The sequence below is a fragment of the Lepisosteus platostomus genome, chromosome 14 (genome assembly GCF_059453375.1).
Source record: "Lepisosteus platostomus isolate fLepPlt1 chromosome 14, fLepPlt1.hap1, whole genome shotgun sequence".
Taxonomy (NCBI): domain Eukaryota; kingdom Metazoa; phylum Chordata; class Actinopteri; order Semionotiformes; family Lepisosteidae; genus Lepisosteus; species Lepisosteus platostomus.
Genome location: NC_142624.1, coordinates 29,269,530 through 29,292,305, shown reverse-complemented (window position 1 = coordinate 29,292,305; position 22,776 = coordinate 29,269,530). Strand labels below are relative to the sequence as shown.

Genomic DNA, 22,776 nt, shown 5'->3' with positions numbered 1-22,776 from the left:
TTGTTTTTGGAGAACTAGATGGTTCTTAAAAAAACGTTTAAATGAGTTTAGGTTTTTGGAAAGGTACTATATAATGCAACAACTGCATTACTTTCTTGATTCTGAGTTTTTTTTTTTTTGAATTCAAAAACATTACACAATTGCATGTCGATATTTTAACGCAAGACAAAATAAACAAAAACATCGTGCGACTATAGTGTCCAGTTTATTTACGTCAAAGTTTCACAGCGTTTAATGAACATTTTTGATGATCCCTGTCTACTGCCTTAAACTAAGGACATGAACTCCATACCCACGTAACATGGCCGCCTAGCGGAAATGACCCCGAGAAAAGTTCACGAGCTAGGGCGCTCTATATTCCTATGAATATCTGTGCCACCGCAAACCGTCGGAGGCGAACTAACTGCTGAAAAAAAACGATGGTTGCTTTCCTGGCCTCGTTTCCATGGTTACCAGAAACGGCCGGTACTTCCTTCTAGAACCCAGCAGTAAACACAGAACTAGGAATCGGTGCAGCATTTACAAGCAGGTGAGAGTTCTGGTTGTGTGGTCACATCTTTTTTTTTTTTGGAGGGGGTTATTATCTTTTAAATGCACGATTTAAGTTTAAATTTAATGTAAAACGTAACAATGCAGACGGGGTTATCTTATTTTTGAAAGCACATTCGTTTTTTAACCGCCTAGCGTTGGCCTATATTGTCATTGATTTCCGAAGAAAACAGTCCTCGGTAATTAAGCCCATTTATCCATTAAAAAAAAACAACAGCTTAAAAAAAGAGTATAGTTTTATGGTCTTAATATGGTAGTTTAAATCTGCGCATGAAATATTGACAGGTTTATTTTATTGTACTAGTATCAACACCACAGGGCCTCAGAAATGAGCAGCACAACAGGAGACGAAAAACAAGGTAAGTGCTATCAAATACCTTATTGTGGTAAGATCTAATATTAGGAACAAGTAATAGGTTTATTAAATGCTGAAAAGAGAAGAAAGAAAACAACGTTTCGGCTGTGGAGACATCTTCGGGTGTGAGGGTCTTATATTAGTTTAAAATGGAAATGGTAATAATGTTAAACGAGTTAGTAGGCCGATTTCGTGGCTTTGATGAGATTGAGCTATAAAGTGATTACTACCGCTGTGATAATTAGAAGGCAAACACATCAGTTTTCCGACTGAAGTAAATTACTTTGTAAAGTCTTGCTTTATGTTTAGCCAGACAATTGTTAAATTTTGTGAGAATTTGGAACAATATATTGAGTAATATATCCAATATATATATACTCAATAAAACGACCATCCCTAAATAAGCTCTTTCTTTCCTCAAAGTCAAATCTAAAATTAATTTCAATATTCCCGAATGTACTGTACTAAATAAAGCACAAATGTGTTCAGGTTTTTTTTTTCCATTGTCCTCATTTTTTCAGGGATCCAACTAGATATGTTTACAAGCAGTAACAATGGTGCTGTGGGGCACACATCGCAGATTCCTGGACTGGGAAATTATGTTGACGGTGGTCCTGACAAAAAAGCCCATGGACGTCGGACTGGCATTCTTGAATCTGATTCTGATTATGTAAAACTGGCAAAACAAGGCGGGCAGAAAGGTGCTGTGTTCTTTTGTGTTTGCGTTAATGTAATATGTTGGAAATTCTTTACTGGAAAAATTGGCATTTTTTAAGTTAACATTAGTTAAGTTGTTCTATATCAAAAATCTGTTTGAAACATAAATTTGCCAGACAAAACTCTTTCAAGTCGTTGCATTTAAGGAAGTATTAATTTGGCATCTTATATATGAGCTGTTTTAGCCATTGAAAACATAATTTACAAAAACTAGATAATAGAAATAATAATTGCTTACACTTATATAGCGCTTTTCTAGACACTCCATTCAAAGCTCTTTACAGGTAATGGTGACTCCCCTCCACCACAACCAATGTGCAGCATCCACCTGGATGATGCAACGGCAGCCATAGTGCGCCAGAATGCTCACCACACATCAGCTATTAGTAGGGAGGAGAGCAGAGTAATGAAGCCAATTCATAGATGGGGATTATTAGGAGGCCATGATTGGTAAGGGCCAATGGGAAATTTGGCCAGGACACTGGGGTGACACCCCTACTCTTTTCGAGAAACGCCCAGGCCAGGGATTTTTAATGACCACAGAGAGTCAGGACCTCGGTTTTACGTCTCATCCGAAGGACGGCGCCTGTTTACAGTATAGTGTCCCCGTCACTATACTGGGGCATTAGGACCCACATGGACCGCAGGGTGAGCGCCCCCTGCTGGCCCCACTAACACCTCTTCCAGCAGCAACCTTAGTTTTTCCCAGGAGGTCTCCCATCCAGGTGCTGACCAGGCTCACAGATGCCTAAATCCCACATTTTTTAAAATTTGTAAATGGTTTAACTGGGTTGCCCATTGTATGATTGCTGAGTTGTCCAAAACACTTAAAGTTTTTTTTCCTTTTTAATATTGAGTTATTTTTAATCTTTTCATATGGTTATTTTATTTAATATAAAAAGTTGAATAAGCGAATAAAATGGAAGATCTGAACAGTAAATTGAAATTACCTATTGGGAGGGTTCCCTTAGTCTTCAAAGACCTGTTTTGAAAAATAGTGAATATTTTCAACATTTGTAATCCAATTGAATTTAAAATGAATGGAGAATTAACAATGTAAATTCCCTTTTTTACCATAGGTTTATTATGGCATGAGGAGAAAAATTTAGAGACAAAGTCCAAGTTGCATTACATACCTCCAGACTGGTTTTCATCAGAATCTGGACCTCAAGAAATTCAGAGGTAAGGAGCAATTTGTACACATTTTCTGAGACAAATTGTCTTAAAAATGTCATATTGTCCAATTAAAGTTAAAAGGTCTGTGTCCTATCTTAAGTATTAAAATTTTTAGTTTGAAATACATCTGGTTTTATGAAGTATCAAATTACAGCAACTCAATTCTCAAAGTATTTATTTCAGATCTCACCATTATTAAGAGGCTCTAAGGATACATGATCCATAATGTGTCAAAAACAAAGGCTCAACCACAGAATAAACATACTGAGGATCAATTATTGTACCCCCCTTTTAAAAAAAAAATGTATTGCATACTGTGTGGCATATATAAATATTTTCATTTGATCAGCTTATTCCTACAGAATTAATTATAATGGTGCCAAATATTCTTAGAAGTACATTACTTGTGACTAAACCAAGTTTAAATATTGATAAAGGACAATGTACTATCTATTTCAGGTTGGTAGCTGCGTCAGCATGCATAGGCTGCAAAGGAACAAGTAATAGGTTTATTCCATGCTGAAAAGAGAAGAAAGAAAAGTTAAAACCTGAACAAATTTCATTTTATGTACCATTTTCTTGATTGATTCTTGCATTTTGAATTTGGTTTTCTTTCTTCTCTTTTCAGCATGGAATAAACCTATTATTTGTTCCAATGTACTAACTAGTTCTTTAACAATTATGTGTTTTCTATGATGATCAAGCTTTTTATCTACATACCATTGTCAAGTGTAGCTGGATCTTGCTTGCCCTCTTGTGGTGTATAGATATGAAGAAGGTGTTTTAGGACTACAGGTATTAATGACCGATTAGTAAACCTTAATTGTAATTTCAGTCATCCTCCCGGTCTTTCCTGAAGAAAGGACGTCTAGCAGATTAGCACTGGACTAGTGTTTCAGTTTTAAGATCCATGTGTTTTTTTAAAAATATATTCAGATTCTGATTAATGGGTGAAAGTGTACTGGACTTTTGACCAAGTAACTGTTTAATTGTTTAGCTGTGCAATCCATTGGTTCTTTTCAAGGCTTTGAGTTGAAACTTAATGCCTTGGAGGTGAACATGAGTTTGTTCCAAAGATTTTTATTTTTTATAAAATAATAGTATTAGAATCCCTGTCAACTGGAGGTGGCAATCGTGAGCATAAAAACTGCAGAATGATGTTGGTAATATCCGGATGTTTTTTTTTCTCTTAGTGTCTTGTACAGAGCTTTTAGATATAGGGGAAATTACTATGGTTTTCTACTTGCAGTACAACTAAAAGAACAACTCCTGATTACATGACTTCTGAAGAATTCAAGAAAAGTCCAACTAAAGCATCATTGCATCCTCTAGATGCTCCCTTTGGAAGTGATAGTAAAACACACTGGGAGCGGGAGCCCCAGGATAAGGTGAATGCAAAATATGTAGTACATCAGTACTGTGATTGTGTACTTCACATTCTTCTGTGTTTGCTTTTTCATGTGTCATCCGTGACTTAAACCATTCAGTCAAAACCTGAACAAATTTCATTTTATATACCATTTTCTTGGTTGACTCTTGCATTTTGAATTTGGACAGAACTCATCACATCTGCGTTAAATATGTTTTTGGAACATTTTGTTTGTCTGACACAGAAGGCTGAAATGACCCATCCTGAAATCCAGTTGGAGAACCCATCTTTAACTACTGAAAATTATAAGGAGGCAGGCAAATATAAGAAAGTGTAAGTATTTTGTAAGAATGTATTTATAGCCATTTCCACCAGAGGGCAAAGTACGTGGCAATAACGTGTTCGTTTGTTCTTGAAATTTTGTTTACTGTTACAAAGGACAATGCATAGTACCACCATTTAAACTATATATGTAAAGACTTTATATGAGTCAACATTTCAGAGGACAGCTTTGCCATCATTGCATTCCCTGGATATTTAAGACTTAATCAAATTGATGTTTTAAATGTAAACACCTTATTCAAGGCAAAAAAAAAAGAAGAAAAAATGCAAAATCTAATTACGATACTACTCATTGAAAACAGTTCACCTTTAAAGAATTATTTCAATTACAGGAAGTTTTATAAATCAAGTTCTTCATTAAGGCATTTAGGAGAAACACTGTCTAAAAATTGGATTTCTGATGGGACACGAGATTTCACTATGGGCCGTACCTTGTAGTCAATAACAATTGCCAATTAAAAATTCTGAACTATTCTATCTTAAAATATTTTTACAAACAACTGAAATGGTTGGGCTTGGACAGTATATACTCAGAATGCACTGATTCCACACTGCATATTAAATAGCTTTCAGATGTGCACTATACAACAGCTTGCTCAATGGTGTTTATTAATTCATTGCATGCAGTATGAAAATGATTGTGAATTGATCTATAAAATAGCATTCATTTTCTTAATCCATATTTTTTAGTTGGATACCATTTCTTCTATTCGGAAGTGGTGTATAAAAGCAAGTGTTTCCTGTAGGAACCTAGACTGTCTGCAGGTTTTATAGAAGTACAGACAGCCCATTAAGTAAATATTTTATGTTGTCTTCTTGCATTTGAACCCCTGGGCTTGCCATCATGTGAAAAGGTGAACAAACTAGAAGCTATCCTTTTGGGACTGTATTGTGTGTTTTTACTGATCACTAACAGCATGTTACTCAAAACAATAATGCAGGAGACTGGCATGTGTTTGAAAACCAAAAGGCTTTTGCTTATTTTGTGCTGTGAACTATGCTAGTTAGTCTTAAGTTAATGTGCAACCATTGCTTAAATGTAAATCCTTTATTTGAAATGTTTCTAGTTTTTTTACATTAAGAAGGAGAGCTTATATATCTCATATACCAAATAAAAAATACATTTAGTCCTATTTAATTTGTAACTGTTTTGAATTGTCATCCTTGGTTTGACTACAATACTAGATAGTGAATTAGCTTTTAATTATTTTAATTTCACCAGCTGAGGAAATGCTGGAATGTTGTATATTCTCCTTTACTACCCATAAACAGATTTTTAAGATTGGAAAATATCATTCAGATGTGTAATAAATTTAATATGGAAGATGTTTTTATAATAAAGTATCAACAGAGAGTCAATGGGTGGGGGAAATTGTGGGGTTGTTTATGGTAATAAATACTATGTTAGCTATAGCAGACCATAATATTTTGGTTTGGGGCTATTTGCTTTTCATATGTAATCACAATATTTCCCCTGATTTGAGAAAAGCATAGTTTTACATTGTTCTAATGTACCAGTTTTTGAAACCAGTTTTAGAAAATATGACTATTCAAAAAAACAAAATCGAAACAAGCAAATAACTGCAAACAGTAAAATATAAAAGTGTATCTGTTTTTTTATTTTGGCTGAAAACTCTTGGTTCGATGAAAAGACTGAGGACATGGTCACCTCTACTGTTTTGTTTGGCTGCAATTCGTTTTTACCAATTTTTAAACAGAAAGTTTTATTTGCCTGCTAAGTTTTCATGTGCCAAAAGAGCAGTTATTAAGAAAGTTATATCGGAATTCAGATGAAGTGTAGCACTCTTCTTATGATTGTTAAAGTTAATCTTTTGCAAACGAATGAAAGGTTACAAATGAGATGAGGCCATTTGACCCATGTAGTCTGTTTGCTAATTTCAAACCACATTATTTTATTGTACATCCTTGCAGCTTATGAGGACAATTAGTTATTTTTAAAGCTGTGTGTAATGAATGATGCTGGACAGTGAATCACACCTCTACATGCAATTTTAGATAATAGACCTTCAGACAAAGTAATCCGTTCTTTTGATTATTCATAAGAAGAAGGTAGATTACTTTTGATAAATGCATACACTCTTAGAAAGTGGTAGGCATGATTAATTCAAAGAAATCTGGAAATACAGAATATTTTGACTCAAATTCTACTATAGAATGTACATAATTTAACAAATGTTTTCCTCCAAAGCAAGAACAACATGACCTTCAACACACTATTACTAATAATGGGAAGTTTTTTCATTGCAGTAAGACACTATTGACTCTTCACTAGTTGATATGTGAAGGTAAAATAAACATTCTTTAGTTCCAAAAATGAGGGTTGACCTTGTATTTGAGTTTATTTTTACTGCACTTGTAGTAAATATAGATCATCATCAGAATTTTGTTCCACTTGAAAATGTTTGATTCGTGGTCCATCTTACAGCAGAATCCAAATAATTTAATTAACATTTCCAAATAATTTGGTAATGTTCTTTTTTTAATAGGGTTAACTCATGAGAATCTACTGCACTAAAGTTCTCACAGTTTGGAAGTTGCTCGGTTAAATGACTATTATATTTTAGTATCCATGGAATGTATGCTTAAATGTCAAGCTGTGTCATTTTCCACAGTGCATCTCCTAAAGCAGAGTTTCCTATTGCTGTTCTAAGTTAATGTTCTACTTCTTTAGTGTGAGCCAACTGGTACATAAAACAAAAAATATTTGCTGGGGAAAAATACAACAATTTAAGCTTCAATTTAAATCAAAACTCAAATAAGCTTACAAATGTAGTTTCTAACTTGAATACTCTGAGGTACAGATGAAGCTGTAGCATATAATATAACGGAAAAGGTTTTTCCAGTTCTGTTTTGTCAGACTCCCTTTAAGATTATTTTATAGTTTAGGATGGTACCATTCAGCTAGGAGACGAATCCTGGATGGGATGGTCCAAGTTTGTACACCACTATTTTATACTACTTAAGATACAGGCCTGATATTCTCAGTTACAGAAACTCTGCTTTTGGAACATGACTCACTCTTCCTACAGAGACAGCAAGTCACTATTGAACTGAGCTCATTTGTATAGTAAACACTTCTACTTTCTAATTATTGTCTGATGAATGTATTCATAGTAGTTATTCTAACTGTACTGTGCATGGGTTTTCTTTAACAACCCAAAATTATTGAAGGAACATTTGCCCATAGAATGTTTTACCATATGCAAATAAATATACTGTAGTTGCTAAAACTTTTTTTCTCCAAACCAATTAAGGTCTTTTGACAAAAAAGAACCACCTGTTAGCATGCAGAAGCTGCTGAGTTTTGGCTATGCTGATGAATGGCATGCTGTCAACACTGAAGCCCAGAAGGATGAAGAAGAATCAAGTTAGTTTGTAACTTAAGTCCTGTGTATTTTTTTGAAGCCTTGATCTTTATGGGTGGATTAAGATTATATATTATTTAGCAAAGAGATTTCCTTAGTGAATCATAGACCTATTTCATACTTTGTACAATGCCAATTTTGGAATCCAAAATGTATGTAGGTAGGTATTAAGAACCTCTTGGTTATTAAAATGGTGGTTGGCAAATATAGAACCTTATGGTGGAAAAAGTAATGGTGACTTTCTTAAACTTACCTACACACCATTTAGGCCTTCCTAAGTAATCTACTAGTTCGCTAAACACAATAGCATCTATGAATGTAATATGTAGAAGTAACAGATTCACCATGATTTTACCTAGAATTATTTTATGTCTGCAAAGGAACAAGTAATAGGTTTATTCCATGCTGAAAAGAGAAGAAAGAAAACACAATGTTTCGGCTGTGGAGCCTTACCTTTCAGTTGCCTTTTGGCAACATTTTTATCACTTTTTTCACCGTATGCATGTGAATACAGTGGCCAGTCCATGACCTAACATAAACCCAATAGAGCATACAGTATCTGGGCTGGGCTACATTCAGCACTTCTTACTGATTAGAATATGATTTTCTTGAGAGATTAGCTATATCAACTTGCAATTCACTACTGGGAACCAACAGAAGCCGAGGAGGTGTGGGCCTGGCCAGTACTTGGATGCGAGACCTCCTGGGAAAGCAAAAATTGTTGCTGGAAGAGGTATTAGTACAGCCAGCAGGGGGCACTCACCCTACAGTGTATATGGGTCCTAACGCACCAGTATAGTGACAGGGACACTATACTGTAAAAAGGCCCCATCCTTTGGATGAGATGTAAAACTGAGGTCCTGACTCTCTGTGGTCATTAAAAATCCCAGGCCATTTCTTAAAAAGAGTCAGGGTGTATTTCCGGTGTCCTAGGGAAATTTCTCCCTGCTTTTACCAATCATGGCTTCCCAATAATCCCTGTTTTTCAACTGGCTTCAGAAAAGTGCTGTAGAAGTGTTAGGATGATGATAATTATTACTGTTGAATTAAATGCTCTTATGATATTGCATACATCTGGTTTGAGCATTGCTAGCAAGAAATTGAAGAACAACCAAGATATTAAATTTGTTTTCTGGAAAAATGGACCTTGGTAATTAACTCCATTTAATAAAGTGTTTGAACAGTGTGTTCTAAGTGCCTTACCATTTTCTTACCCACAACAGAAATCAGTATTGATTTAATTTGACACTTATCTCCTTTTTTTTTTCTTTCATAATGTGATTTTTGTCAACGGACACAAAATAAAGTTTAGCATCCATCAATCCTATCAATCCTCTTTTTATCAGCATTAGAATTGAAGACTCTGAAATTAATAAAGCGTTATTCTCTTCTAGGTGTTAACTCGGAACCACCAAGCTCTGTTGCAGCAGACCAGGACCTCTCTCAATGTGACTGAGGACTGAGAATGAAGCCCGTCATATTTTAATAACAGACCATTTGCTTTTCTGCTATTGCAACACAATGGTCTAATTCCATTTTTATTTATTGTTTTTTGTTCTTTTTTTATTTACAATTGTGGATGAAATTCATCATACTGATTTTCTTATCTGTTGAAACATTGCTCAGTCTGTATTTGTTGTTTTGCCTCTTGTAAATTCTGAACAAATAACTCATTTAACATTTGGCTTTATAATTATATATTTATTAATTTGAGATGTGCTGTGAAAATAGATCTCAAAATTAATTTGGATTATTTTATGTTAAAAAAATACATTAATTCCATTATCTGACTTTATATTGGTCTCTATCTGTGTGGTACCCAGTAGACCATGACTCAGTGCTATGACTGACTTCAGCTTACAGCTATTACAAATCATTAGAACACTAAAATGATTAAACAAAAGCCTTGCATATGAGCTCTAATAATGCAAGTTTGAGAAAGAAGATAACCCCCACCTTATGTCATGTTTTTCTTAAATGCAAAAACAGATGATTCGTATCTTCATCGGTGTTGGGTATCACTGCATTCCCCACCAAAACCCTTCCAGCTGACTCTTGGCTTCATTTATGTGGTCACATAGACAAAGGGCATTCTGAATACCCTCTCTTCATGCCCAGACCCTTGTCCCTTAGCCAGATAGCTTTGCGCTTCAAAGCATAAATGTACATGCTTTGAATATAGGAGTCTTTGGTTTTATGGTGCTGCGTTTTTCTTCATACCTATTCGATATAAAAGCATTGTTTATATTAGTAATATGTAGAATAGAATATACTGTAGTAGTAATAGAAGAAAATGACAACGTGGAACATTTACTTCATCTTAATTTGGCTTTATTTTAAAGAGACAGCTGTAAAGGTTGTAAAAATGTCTGAAAATAAATTGTAAGGCTATAAATATCTGGTACTCGGAAGCTAAATAATCTCATGGAGTATTATTATAATGTCTAGCTGTACTATAGGCCTAGTAAACAATGTTTCATAAGTATTTTTTCCATTATTGCAAACTTTATTTAGGCCACCTTAATAAAATACAGGTAAAGGCTTGCACTGCACTTACTGCATTGAACCTTAAAGAATGGAATTTAGTTTTTGTTGTCATTGGCCTTTATACATGTGATATTATGCAAATCTCCAGAAAGCTAAGTTAAAGTCGTATTTTAAAACTAGCAAGTTAAATTTGCAAGATGAAGCTACTTTTACCGTGTATTTTCGATCATATTGTATCCTTGGAACTGAGTCTGGAGATGTTTCAGTGCATGAGAATAAATTCATGAAAATGTATTTGTTTATGTGATGTTTCTTTAAAAACAGTTGCCCTGATTGATGTTTCAAAAACTCCCATTTTCACTCAGCAGCTAAAATAATTCCCATCCCAATTACATTTTTGATGTTGCTATGATTGCATACTAGACATATTTACAACAGTAAGTAACTCCCAATGATGTTGCATATCTTTTGATGTCTTCCATGTTTGTTTTATTTGAATTCTAAAATTTGCTTATGTCCAAATACCTTCCACGAAATCCAACAATAAACTTGCATGTGCATAATATTTTAATTTTGTATTTGATATTTTTAATTTTATATTAGGTTATGATTAAGTATAAGCCTTTCTGATTTCCAGTTATATTAACCCTCATGTTACTTTATTGATGTATTGATTGATTAAAACAAGTGATAGAATGTTATTAAAAAAGTGGGAAGAAATGAAGACCTAAGAACATAGGTTTATAAACAAAAGGAGGGCATTTGGCCCAACAAACTTGTAGTTATCATTGTCATTCTCATTCACAATGATAATCTGGGGATCTATCTTTAGAGCTGGGTATTCACTGGAGCAATTTTGAATGGCATACCTTACTTCAATATTTTGTGGCTGTAAATGTCATCCAATATATCTAGAATGTACGCAATTTGACTTGCACACATCTCGAACCATCTTAGTCCATCTGTCGATCTACTTCTAGTTTCAGGAGAAATCTCTAACTCTAAATCAGCTTTAATCCCATTCAGAGTGCTTTCTTAACCATGGTTCTTAACACTACTCCATTTTACTAGAATTAGCCAAAATATTAGTTTCTAACTCACAAATGCAATGTTAACACAAGTTCTGCATTTTAACACATCTTTAAACCAAACCATAAACATGTCTAGTTAAAATAAGGGGTTAGTTTAAATGGCAGTAGTTAATGTACAGTATATTTATGTGACGGTTGTGAATTATAATGGAGCTCTGTTTTTGATGGAAAAAAAATAAAATTAAGTTTAGAATATAGAATTGAAAACCACATTTAGCTTGCAGTTTGGTTTTTAATGTATTGGAGAGTTCATTGTATAATCCTTGGTTTAACTAGGATAATGGCTAAAGGTGGGATAGTTGATAAGGATACATATTTTTCACACAGAGAAAACGTATTGGTAATTGAATTGTATGTTACTTGAAAATACCCAGAATGTCTCAGTGACTCAGCAATCATAAAAAAATCTAAAATGAGTTACTAGAAATGCTTTAGCTGAATAAATGCTAAAAACTTAATAAATATTTAAAACCTAGGTGTTACTGATTAACCAGTGCACTGATTAACCATGTTTTCTCAGCTCCATTTTCCATATCATGTTGATGTTAATCCAAGTTGTCTGACAACAAATGGTAATTTGAAAATAGTTGGATAATTAACAGAATTCAAAGTACAGCCACTGTGATCATTTCAAATGCTGGTTGCTGTAACTACCACAGAGTAGTGGATAGAACTTTTCATACCACTGAATGTTCTCCAAGAGAAACTGTTGATTCATATTTATAATTTATAAAATATGTTTATTATACACAATGGAAATTCATTTGGTATAGAATTCAACCATATGAATGGTTTTGATGTTATTAAGAAACAATATGAGTGAATTGTAAAAGAAGTATCTTTCCAGTATTGGAAGTGTTAGAAGAAACAAGTTTTATACTCTTTTTATGTACTTTTTGATATTTTATGTCATGATTTCACATTATTTTATGAACGGACAATGTCAACTTTTTTCTTTTAACGTTTAGACCCACATTTCTAAAGCTACATCAACAATTACATTATGGCACTGTAAATAAGTTCTATTGGTTTCCATTACTACCCAAAAGTGGTTCCAATACTGGAGCCTTTTATGTAAATAAAATCAATGCAATGGTACATGGGACTCTGGAAGCAATTTAACCCTGGAATGAGGTGGTTCAGTGACACTATTTTTGTTTGCATACAGAATGTGACTCCTACTCTAATATAGCCTGTTTTGGTTCAGTGACCTTGTGACAGAGAACTAACTGTACACCTCCCTCTGCAGCCAATCATTTCTGAGAACGACTCACAGATATAAGCATCCCGCAACCAAACAGAGAGGTTTTTCTTGCTTTCATCAAACAACGCAGCAGAAGCCACAAAACATTTCCATTCTGAGAATTTTGAAAGGTAGGGTTGTTAATGTCTATTTGGAATTTCTTATGTGAATTTCAATTATTTTTATGTGAAGTATGAAACGTACATTTTCTTTACCACTTTTGTTTGGGCACAGAGTGAACATCAAGCAATGGCTCCCATTTTACTAGAAAGTGTTGGGAATGAACGAACAGATTATATTGAGTAAGTACTGTGTACATTCGGAAATATCTTCTTTAGTAAATGTTAGTCAAAACTTCAGTGCAACTTTTTTTCCCCAATGTTATTCAGACATGAGGTGGTGCATGTTAAAAATCCTCACCTGGATTCAATGGAGGAGGACATTCTCTATCACTTTAACCTGGGAACAAAAACTCACAACCTGCAGTCAATGTTTGGGGACATAAAGGTAGGTGAAGACTGTATGGTCAAACGTTTTAACCAGGAGAAATAATCTGTTGAATGTGAAGCACATTAAGTTGACCATTTTATTTCTGTTTTTTTAAAGTTTGTCTGTGTTGGTGGCAGCGGCAACAGAATGAAAGCCTTTGCCCAGTTTATGCACAGGGAGTTGGGCTTAACTGGGGACACCACTGACATTGAGGACATCTGTGCTGGAACAGACCGGTACTCTATGTACAAAGTGGGCCCTGTGCTTTCCATTAGTGTAAGTAAACTGTGTTGCATGTGCAACCTGTTAAAGAAAGTCTGTCCATAAGTTTTAGATTTTCAGGTTTCCAACTCTCATTTTTCACTAAAGAAATGTATTCCAGGAAGATGTGAAATGCAACAATACATGTTGCAGAATCTTCTACAAGTGTACATTTTAAAGTCAGCAATATTCATTGAGCTTCTGCCAGATCAATAATTTTAAAAAGCCTGCTGTCAACATAAGGTTACTGTACTGAAGCATAAGGTTTCCTGTACTGTGAGAGAAGATACTGCAGTGCTGACATTAGTATTTAATAGTGCTGCCCTTTTTATCCTTACACTTGGAGCTCTATAAGTGAATTGGCTACTGCTTACATCATAAGTGCAAGCTGAACTGAATCTTTCCTTGCTGGTTAATTGCTCTTCTGATTTCGTGACCCATTTCAGCATGGAATGGGAGTTCCATCTATCTCCATTATGCTGCACGAACTGATAAAGCTCCTGTACCATGCCAAGTGTTCTGATGTCACCCTCATACGCATTGGGACTTCCGGTGGCGTTGGTATGTTGTCTGTTTTCTTAAAATATATAAAATATGAAACGGTTCTTTACGTGATATACTGCTTTGATGAGTTCTGAAAAACAGTGTGACAGAAATGGCTGCTTGATAGGTCTTAAATGGTTTGGGCCAACCGTCATTATTATGTTCTGTTGTGCAGGTCTGGAGCCGGGGACCGTAGTGATTACAGACAGAGCTGTGGACTCCTTCTTTCGGCCCCAGTTTGAACAGGTGGTGCTGGGGAAGGTGATTGTGAGAAGCACTGAACTGGACGCAAACCTGGCTCAGGAGCTGCTGCAGTGTGCGACAGAGATCCCAAACCTCCCCACGGTTATCGGGAACACCATGTGTACCCATGATTTTTACGAAGGTAAGTCCATTTGAAAGACTCAGTACAGTGACAGTTTTAGTTAGTCTTTTATCTGTTCTTCCATTCGACCCAATTCAATTTGGTCACATCGCACTGGACAATGGCCAGGTTGTTGCTGAAAAAGAGGTGTCTGGCTGGCTTTTCATTATCCTTGAAGTCAGTTTCAGTGGAGGGAGTATCAGCAGGAATCAGATGTGATAGTGGAAGGGGACATAGAAGAAATGGTGATTCCAGCGTTCTTCCTGACAGTTCCACTAGAAGCATGTAAACACTTAGGTGGCTTCTCCACTTAAGAATGGAGTTGAGATTTACAAATCTCAAATCCAGAAGCAGACATTTAATACCAAGTTAAATTATACCGTTAAGAGGAAATGTTACCAATTTGATTTGAGTTTGAAACTAAGACAGCACCTGCCCCGGAAACCACACATTTAAATATGTGACAACATATACTTACTTCAAGTTTTTGTTTCTCGTTTGACTTTTTTATTGTTCACCATACAGTATAAGAGCACTCAAGTCTTGCACGTGTTCAAGCTTTTGCATTTTAAGCGGATATTGCCGATACATTTACAGATCTCTCTTATCCATCCCTGTCAGGTCAGGGTCGTCTGGATGGGGCTTTGTGCTCTTTCTCTACGGAAGAAAAGCTGGAATACTTGAGGAAAGCCCACGAAGCCGGAGTGCGGAACATTGAAATGGAGTCCACAGTGTTTGCTGCCATGTGTCATATCTGCGGGCTGAAAGGTATTAAGAGTAAATATCCCAAGCGGATCTTTTTATAAAAAAACATTTTCCAATGTGCTCCGCAAAGGTTCTAAACACTTTGTTCCAAGAATTAGCTATAATTGAGAACAATGTTGGTAAGATGACAAGGGTCAAAGTACAGACTTATTAACATGCTCTACACATACCCTCGTACAGGGAACACAGTTATCAAATAACAGCCCAGTAAAGTGGAATGTCCGAGAAGCTTTGGGAATCAAGCCTGTTAAGCTTTGGATCCATGCTTAGAATGTACAAACAAGCAAGAGAAGCACAGCTTGTGAGGAGGAATGGTGAAATGTTAATCTGATAAAAGCACATGGATCATATCATATTTCAGATGTTGGCACTTTATCTGATAGGAAAATATTTCTGAATACTATAGTGTAAATACAATTTTTTTCCCGCTTTATAGGCAGAAGAAATAGCTTGTTGTTATACTGTATATATATAATCTATTTCTGTTTCTTACAGTCATTAGACTTTTAAAAATCAACTATGGTGAACAGCTAGAATTTCTTATGTGAAAAGAAAGAAGACAAGAAAGCTTGACCCAAGTTTATGAGGTGCTGTACAACAAAAAAAATCAATCAGTTCAAATAAGAAATATTACCAGAAGTGACGCTTCTGCATGTTTATGTTTGGGTTTTAGTTTTTACATTGTAAATATTGTGCAGCAGAAGTATTGGCACAATGTAAATATAATGCACTGTGTTCAATATTTCAGCTGCTGTTGTCTGTGTGACCTTGCTGGATCGATTTGAAGGGGACCAGATTTCTACTCCACATGACGTTCTTACTGAATATCAACAGCGGCCACAGTGTCTGATGTCACATTTCATAAAGAAACGCCTTGGACTTTTCAATTAGCATTGCTGCCTTAAATTCCAAATGTAAATGAGTTTGTATATAATCATGTTTTTTTCCTGTAAATAATATATAATAAATTTGCATTGTATAGTTCTTCACATGAATATCTATAATGCACATTTGTATATTGTATGTTTTTGTTTGAAAGACAAAATCTCACAATTAAAAAAGAAATGTAACGAATGTTTTATTGATCAATCACATAATGGTATTGTTAAGCATGGACTGGTTGCTCAAGTTAAATATTACCATAAAGCAAGGTTAAGAATTCAGCAATCCAATCCATTAAAACAAGCTGTAATCTAGAAATTTGACAAAAATAGCTTTTAACCTGATTTCATCTTTGTGAATACAAACAGATTGCAGTGTGGAATCTTTGTAAAAACCTCAAATCGAAAGCAAACAGCTTTTTAACTACAAAGCTACTTATTTACAGCTATTTGTGATTATTTTTTTTAAGTTTCAAATTCCATGAAAGATGAAGGATATCCTCTGTGTTCTACATTAAATCTGCTTTGACTTCAAAACCACTGCTGGTATTCAGACTCTATAGGAAGATCATGCTACACTCCACCCTAAAACATTCAAAGGCTTCTATTTAAAAACAACATATGGTGTGCAGTCCCATCTTAGATGCTGAATGAATCTGCTTATAACCCATTTCAAATCTTCAGACAATAAAAGGAAAAAGATGTGGAGTAGGACGAGGAAGTAATGAATTTTCACATTTTGAAAATATTAATAGTGTGCCCGCAGATGACAGTGATCATTAAGCAGAAGAACGTGAACTCCACTACCAACATTTTGATACAGGAGAGTGATGTCCAGGCCAGTAGAAGACATTAAGCTCCTGTCTGTAAGAAGCAGCTGCAAAAACACATTTCAGGAAAAACACTAATGTGCAGCCAACCACACCTGTGAGAGTACAAAGGCAAGTCTTTGCATTTGGCAAAACAGAACAAAAATAGAAGATACTTGGACAGCTGAGCTCATTTACTAGATTAGCTGAAATTGTTAGGAACTGCAAAGCATGAATATCTTGAAATAAGTGGTAACCTCTTTGTTTACAGAGGCATACCAGTGTCTTCACCTGAACTACACACCCAATAGCAGTGCTTCTGGTGTAAGACATTATAATTTGCACAAAGCATAACTTTCAAGGGGTTGATTACCAAAGCCCAAACAATGTTGATTCAAAAACATTTCTATGACAGTGTCCCCTCTAGCCTACCAGACACCTTCCTTGCACCAGAGGAGGTTTTAGAATGTTTACAAGTACAAACCTTTTCTGACTATTTTGCATTTTGTATTTATAGTTAATGTTTGTGCATAAATACAAAATGAGAAAAACAGAAAATGATTTAGATGTTTACATTGATGTATGATTGATATCATCTATACAATGTCGGGAAGCAACAGAATGTTAATCTTTACAGTCAAAAGTGTAGAATTTAAGTAGAGGGATATTTACTTTGTGACAAAATAGTTTTTATACTTTATTAAACTCTGTAAAGCAGAGAGTCCAGAGTATGTGATAAAAGTATGATGATATGATGTATGTTACATTAGTAAAGTGTTTTACTTGAATAGGTAAAAAGAACAAGACCATTTTAATCTTGATCAGAAACGACCATGAGGGTGCAAATACTGTATTCAAACTTCTCAATGACATTGACAAAGTCAAAGTCAGTGGATTTTTTCCAGAATGAACTGTGAAACATGAATAAGAGGCAGAGGCGATCTACACTGAAGTGCATTAAAACCAAGAACAGGAAGCACTTCTTTACTCAAAGAGTGGCGGGACTATGGCAGAAGCTACACAGCCATGTTGTAGGCAGAACTGTGGCTTATTTAAAAAAAATGGTTGGATTCTTGGATCAATTAACCATTAAATACTAAATGTGCTTGATGGCCAGAATGACCCTCTCTCATTTGTAACTGTTCTTTTGTTCTTAATACAGCAGGCAGATAATGACAAGTGAACATTTAATGTAAGGAAAGAAAAAAAACTTTTTTGAGTGCTGTGCTGTCAAAGTACAAGGGCTTCCTGGAGTGAGCCAGGTTTATTAAATATGCAGGTCATTTCAAATCACGAATGATAAAACTGTAAAAAGGGCTATTCTAAATCAGAGTATCTATACAACTTTGCTAGTAATGACATCTCATTCTACAATACGCCAAATTAAATTAACATATTACAACTGTGAAAACAACTATATATATATTTCTTTGCAACAGTATTACAGTTAGGTACTTGCACAAATAGCCAATTCACTTTTCTTATTTTATATAATGGCTTAGTACCGAGGTGACATTTGAATGAAAATGTTAGGACATTTGTTTTTCAGAAGTACTATTGGCCTAGTGCATTAGTAGAATTTCTAGATACATAGAGTTTGAATCCCTTCAAGTTATTCTGTTTTTATAAAAACGTTTTTCCTCTTGGAAGCCCTTAATTGAAAAAACGTGGTGATGCCTCTCTTCTTTCGAGATACAGTGTTTATTTTTAATAGAAACAACAAAGTCCTATCTTTAATTAAACCCATATGAAAGAAAATATTCTACTGACATGGATGCCCAGATACATTTGATCTTTTTCAAAAGTTTAAATCTAAAACCTCGGCCACAAGAAAATAATCCGAGTCTGAAGGCGAGTAGTGAACAAATCATGTCAAGAGAGACCAAGTATGTGCCTAAATCCATCAAATGAGAAGAAAATGATTCAGGTTGAGGTTTTAGATGTTTTGCACAATTCAGCATTAGTTTTGAAGATAGGAATGAAAGTATTTCTCTAATAGAACTGATATTTGAATCAAGCTTGAATTTTAAATGTGTAAATATCAGAACACACAGACCTAGTAATCAAGCCTGTCCTTGTTCTTAGAACTAGCTCAAGAATGAAAGCTTTAGCATGAAGACATCTATCTGATGTTACTGTGATTCAGAATTCTGGACTCTCTACAGAGTTTAAAGTATAAAAACTATTTTGTCATTCCTAAGGTTAGGATGTACATTTCCTCTATATTTATGACATGACATCTGCTGAGAACAACAGGATTACGCCATTCAATACCACCTTTTGGCCTCCTCAGGAACCATCTGTTCAGACTGTTAGGTCCATGAGTCATGCCTGTATTTGTTTGTATTACTGCATTACGTCATATTGTGTACTGTGTAACTTGTTGTAAATTTCTTATACTTAGGTGACTCTTTTTGCATTTACTTTTGATTGAATGTAAGTTACCTAGACAATGGCAAAATCTTAATAACAACAACAAAAACAGTACCAATAATAAATAATAATATCTAATCAGTAACCTTCTGGCATTTAATTATATTTATGTCAAATAGTAACAGAAAGTGAATTATTGATACTCAATATTCATTCAGGCAAGACCATTCATACTTACAAGATTGAATATGCCAAGGAAAAGCCAATGGCTCATCTAGGACAAGTTCTGAAATAGAGTGGACTCCATATCTCTTCTGGGCGGCCTTGGTGGGTTGATATTGGAGAGAACGTCTTTAGCGTAAAATGTGTTATGAAGACCGGCTTGCCTGAGTGCTTGTTCTATCCGTACTCTTTGATCAGACAAAATCTGGAAAAAATAACTCAATTAAAGATGGTTTTGTTCATCAGTTTTCATCATCCATCAGGTGAAAAAACACTTAGGCCCCAAGTTTCCATCAGGGCAAACAGCTTAAAACATAAAGCAAACCATATATTTTTATCACAAGTCAGATAAAAAACAATAATATAAAAACTGCCATTTGCATTTTAATGCAATTGTTATTGCAATTACCATTATTAATGGTTGTAAAGAAGTAAACATCCACACAAATTGCATAAATATCAACATTTCCTGTCATAACTGGAAAAAAAAGAAATTGCACAAGAAAAGCTGCCGGTCAGATTAATAAAGATGACATGTTTTCTGCCTAGCCTGTTACAGAACAGCCACGTAGAAAATTCAAGCACATTTGTTATGAAACATGCTCATGCTGATTCACTGTCTGGCCTTGACAAAAATAGGTTTCATGATTTTTGGACGTGTGGCTAAAGTTTAACTAAGACAAACAGTATTGCGAATGATCCCGAAGTGTAAGGTAATTACTGATCATTTGTATACTGTTACCAAGGTCACCAATACGTTGGGTTCACTGGAAAACATCTTTGTCTTTGTTTCTATTCAGGAAAAACATCATAATTTTAGATAACATTTTAAATCAAATCAAGGAACGGGGTGAAAAAAAAGGGAAAACATCTCACCTCAGTGTCAGTGTACGTGTACAAATGAAACAGTGGCCTCTGAAGAGCCACCTCTTCCTCAGCTCCTATGTTTTGTCTGGCCTTTGATGATTTTGTATCCCCCATCAGCCTCACTGGGTCCAGGTCAGCCACAACAGCCACCTTGGAGAATAATCACCCCACAGTCTGTTAATTCAGGACCATAAAGCCTCATCGTGCCAGAAGGTGGCAGTAATGGTAAAGATTTTTCAATAAGAAATCATCCACAAATAAAAACAGAATATTAAGGAACGGGTAGATAACACAAAACACTAGCTTCTAGATGTACTCCGTCCACATTTATTTGTGTTCTGTACAGGTATTTGTGTTGCTGCTCAAAAGTAGCACCTGATTTCTCAGATTCTCAAGGCGTCTTTGCCTCTCCTCTTCCTGCTCTTGCAGTCTGAGGGCTTGTGATTCCTTTTCCTTCCTACGCTGTTGCAGTAGGTCCTGTCTGAACTGTACCCTGGGAAGAGTTTAAAGAATAAAAATGAAATTAGACACAGTAAGTTAAGCTCCTAGAGAAGTAGGAGAAGTATAACGTTCGGGGAGGCATCCTCTGAATGTTCTGAGGGAATCCAAGCACAGCATAATTGTTCCTTAAAGCAACACTGCTGACTGTATTTGACTGAATGCAATCATCCTGCTTCTGAATGATACTCTTAGAACTCAGTTTGTTTGCCAAACAGGGATCTTCAGAATAACAGCTTCAAGGAGAATTCAAACCAGTAACTCTGTTAATCTTTGTTTTATATTCTGCATAGCTGCTCTTAACTACAGTTATATTCCTGTTGATAACTGCTGACTGACATGTCTTAATGATCCAAAGGAGAATGGGTTTGTTTTTGGTAGAGAAAGGACAGGACACATAGCGTGTACAACTCACAAAACAGCCACAGTTGTAACGAACATATCTAAATGTAATCTTCCATCGAAAGGAATACAATAATCTTTTCAAAGATGTCAAAGCTGTCCGGGGGACCATGCAGATTTACTTTCAGAAACTGAAGGGGAGGACTGCAGTAATTCTGTCTTCTTCAGACAAAGTAGGTGGCTGGATACCCAGCGGGCCATGAACTGTTGGAAAACCACGACAGCATCAGAGAGTCAAACAGAGAGAACCTGGCTAAAGTCCCATCTGAGAAAATGAAGAACAAAAGTTGCAAATCAAACTTGTGCATCGTTTCTCTGCAGGCGGGCGCTTAGCTAGATGATCATGATAAATTCTTCCAAGAATTTGTATCAATAATGCCATCCTCACCGGCCACCACCAGTCACGAGGACACACAGAATTGATCATGGTTCTAGTGTGTGAAGCTTCCTTTGCTATACTAATTTACAGCTCATTCTTCAGGCAGCTAGAAAATTAAACGATCACTTCAGCCACAACACAGTTTTAGCACTGGTGTTTGTTTTGGATTGTTCTGCAGCTGGCACAATGGCCCAATGGTCCCAGGGCTAGGGCCCTGGGTTCAATTCCGCACCTGGGGGTGCTGTCTGCACAGAGTTTGCTTGTTTTCCCCTTGTTCCTCTGGGTTTCCTCCCACAATCCGAAGACTTACATTTAGGTTGATGGGCTGCTGGAAGAAGTGGCCCTGGTGTGAGTGTGTAATAGTGTCTGTTTGTGTGTCTGTGCCGTGCAGTGGACTAGCATCCTGTGCAGTGTGTACTCTGTCTTATGCCCTTTGCTTGCCAAGAATTGCCTGCTTTGCTTCTCTCCGACCCTGAACTGCATTACCCAGCTACCTATTTCCACCTGTATAGGACTGCCGATTTCCAATATACTCAAGTATTTACCAACCACGGTTTTGCCAACCGCAAGTGTTTTAAGGAGTGAAAGCTCTGTGGTTGGTGAAAGAAACGTGTATTTGCAACAGATAAAACAAAGGCCACAAACAGCTGTGTGCTAACGTTTTTCTTGCCCAGTCAGCATAATACTATGTTTTCTTGTGTTTATATGATATGTTGCAAATGGTTATATGACTGCATTTCTACTTAGTGTTTAGTATTTTGCAGCTTACATATTATGATTTAGCATTTTTCTTTTTCTGTGTTTTTCCGCCTGATCATGTAACATGTTTGGTATTAGATATGTCTACTTCTTTCTCTCCTATTTGTTAAAGATATGTTTTCTGTTGTATATGTTCGGCTTCCACAGCACTGGTGTTCTTCAGTGTTGTGCTTTTACACAAATCAAAAGTGCTAACTGTTTAGATTTTTTACACTGTAAAATGTTCAAATGGTTTTGCTTCGGGGAACTCATGTCAAATTTTTTCATAGATTTCAGCATAAAGGCATTGCTCATTCTTGCATACTGAATAAAACAAAGAGGGTGTTTGGAGTAGGATTTCTCTGTCGGCCACAGGATAAAAACAGGCAACCTTCCAGCCACAGTTTAAGCAAGAGGTGTTCCTTCATTTAGGCTAGGCACTAAGACAAATAATCACACCCTGTACACAA

The 22,776-nt window shown here is 35.7% G+C and overlaps 3 protein-coding genes across 5 annotated transcripts in view; 2 read left to right on the top strand and 1 right to left on the bottom strand.

Moving 5' to 3' along the window:
• Positions 1-377: 377 nt before the first annotated feature.
• On the top strand, positions 378-10,944 carry c14h7orf57 (chromosome 14 C7orf57 homolog). The gene is made up of 8 exons (XM_088605533.1): positions 378-529; positions 854-908; positions 1,426-1,605; positions 2,701-2,803; positions 4,047-4,185; positions 4,411-4,499; positions 7,784-7,896; positions 9,289-10,944. The coding sequence occupies exons 1-8, from the start codon at positions 446-448 to the stop codon at positions 9,348-9,350; spliced, it is 825 nt and encodes a 274-aa protein (XP_088461659.1). The 5' UTR covers positions 378-445; the 3' UTR covers positions 9,351-10,944.
• A 1,761-nt stretch (positions 10,945-12,705) lies between these two features.
• On the top strand, positions 12,706-16,555 carry upp2 (uridine phosphorylase 2). Its single transcript, XM_088605532.1, has 8 exons — positions 12,706-12,846; positions 12,950-13,017; positions 13,105-13,222; positions 13,322-13,480; positions 13,912-14,026; positions 14,184-14,393; positions 14,994-15,140; positions 15,886-16,555. Exons 2-8 carry the CDS (start codon positions 12,965-12,967, stop codon positions 16,026-16,028), a joined length of 945 nt encoding a protein of 314 aa, XP_088461658.1. The 5' UTR covers positions 12,706-12,846; positions 12,950-12,964; the 3' UTR covers positions 16,029-16,555.
• Positions 14,857-22,776, bottom strand: part of LOC148649180 (coiled-coil domain-containing protein 148-like) — a 42,411-nt gene continuing 34,491 nt past the window's right edge. For all 3 annotated transcript variants that reach the window (XM_088605525.1, XM_088605526.1, XM_088605527.1), the window contains 4 exons: positions 20,665-20,782; positions 20,299-20,439; positions 19,439-19,627; positions 14,857-15,133 (listed from right to left, as the gene is read on the bottom strand). In XM_088605525.1, the coding sequence (XP_088461651.1) occupies positions 19,475-19,627; positions 20,299-20,439; positions 20,665-20,782 (412 nt within the window). In that variant the 3' untranslated portion in view covers positions 14,857-15,133; positions 19,439-19,474. The remainder of the gene's footprint in view (positions 15,134-19,438; positions 19,628-20,298; positions 20,440-20,664; positions 20,783-22,776) is intronic.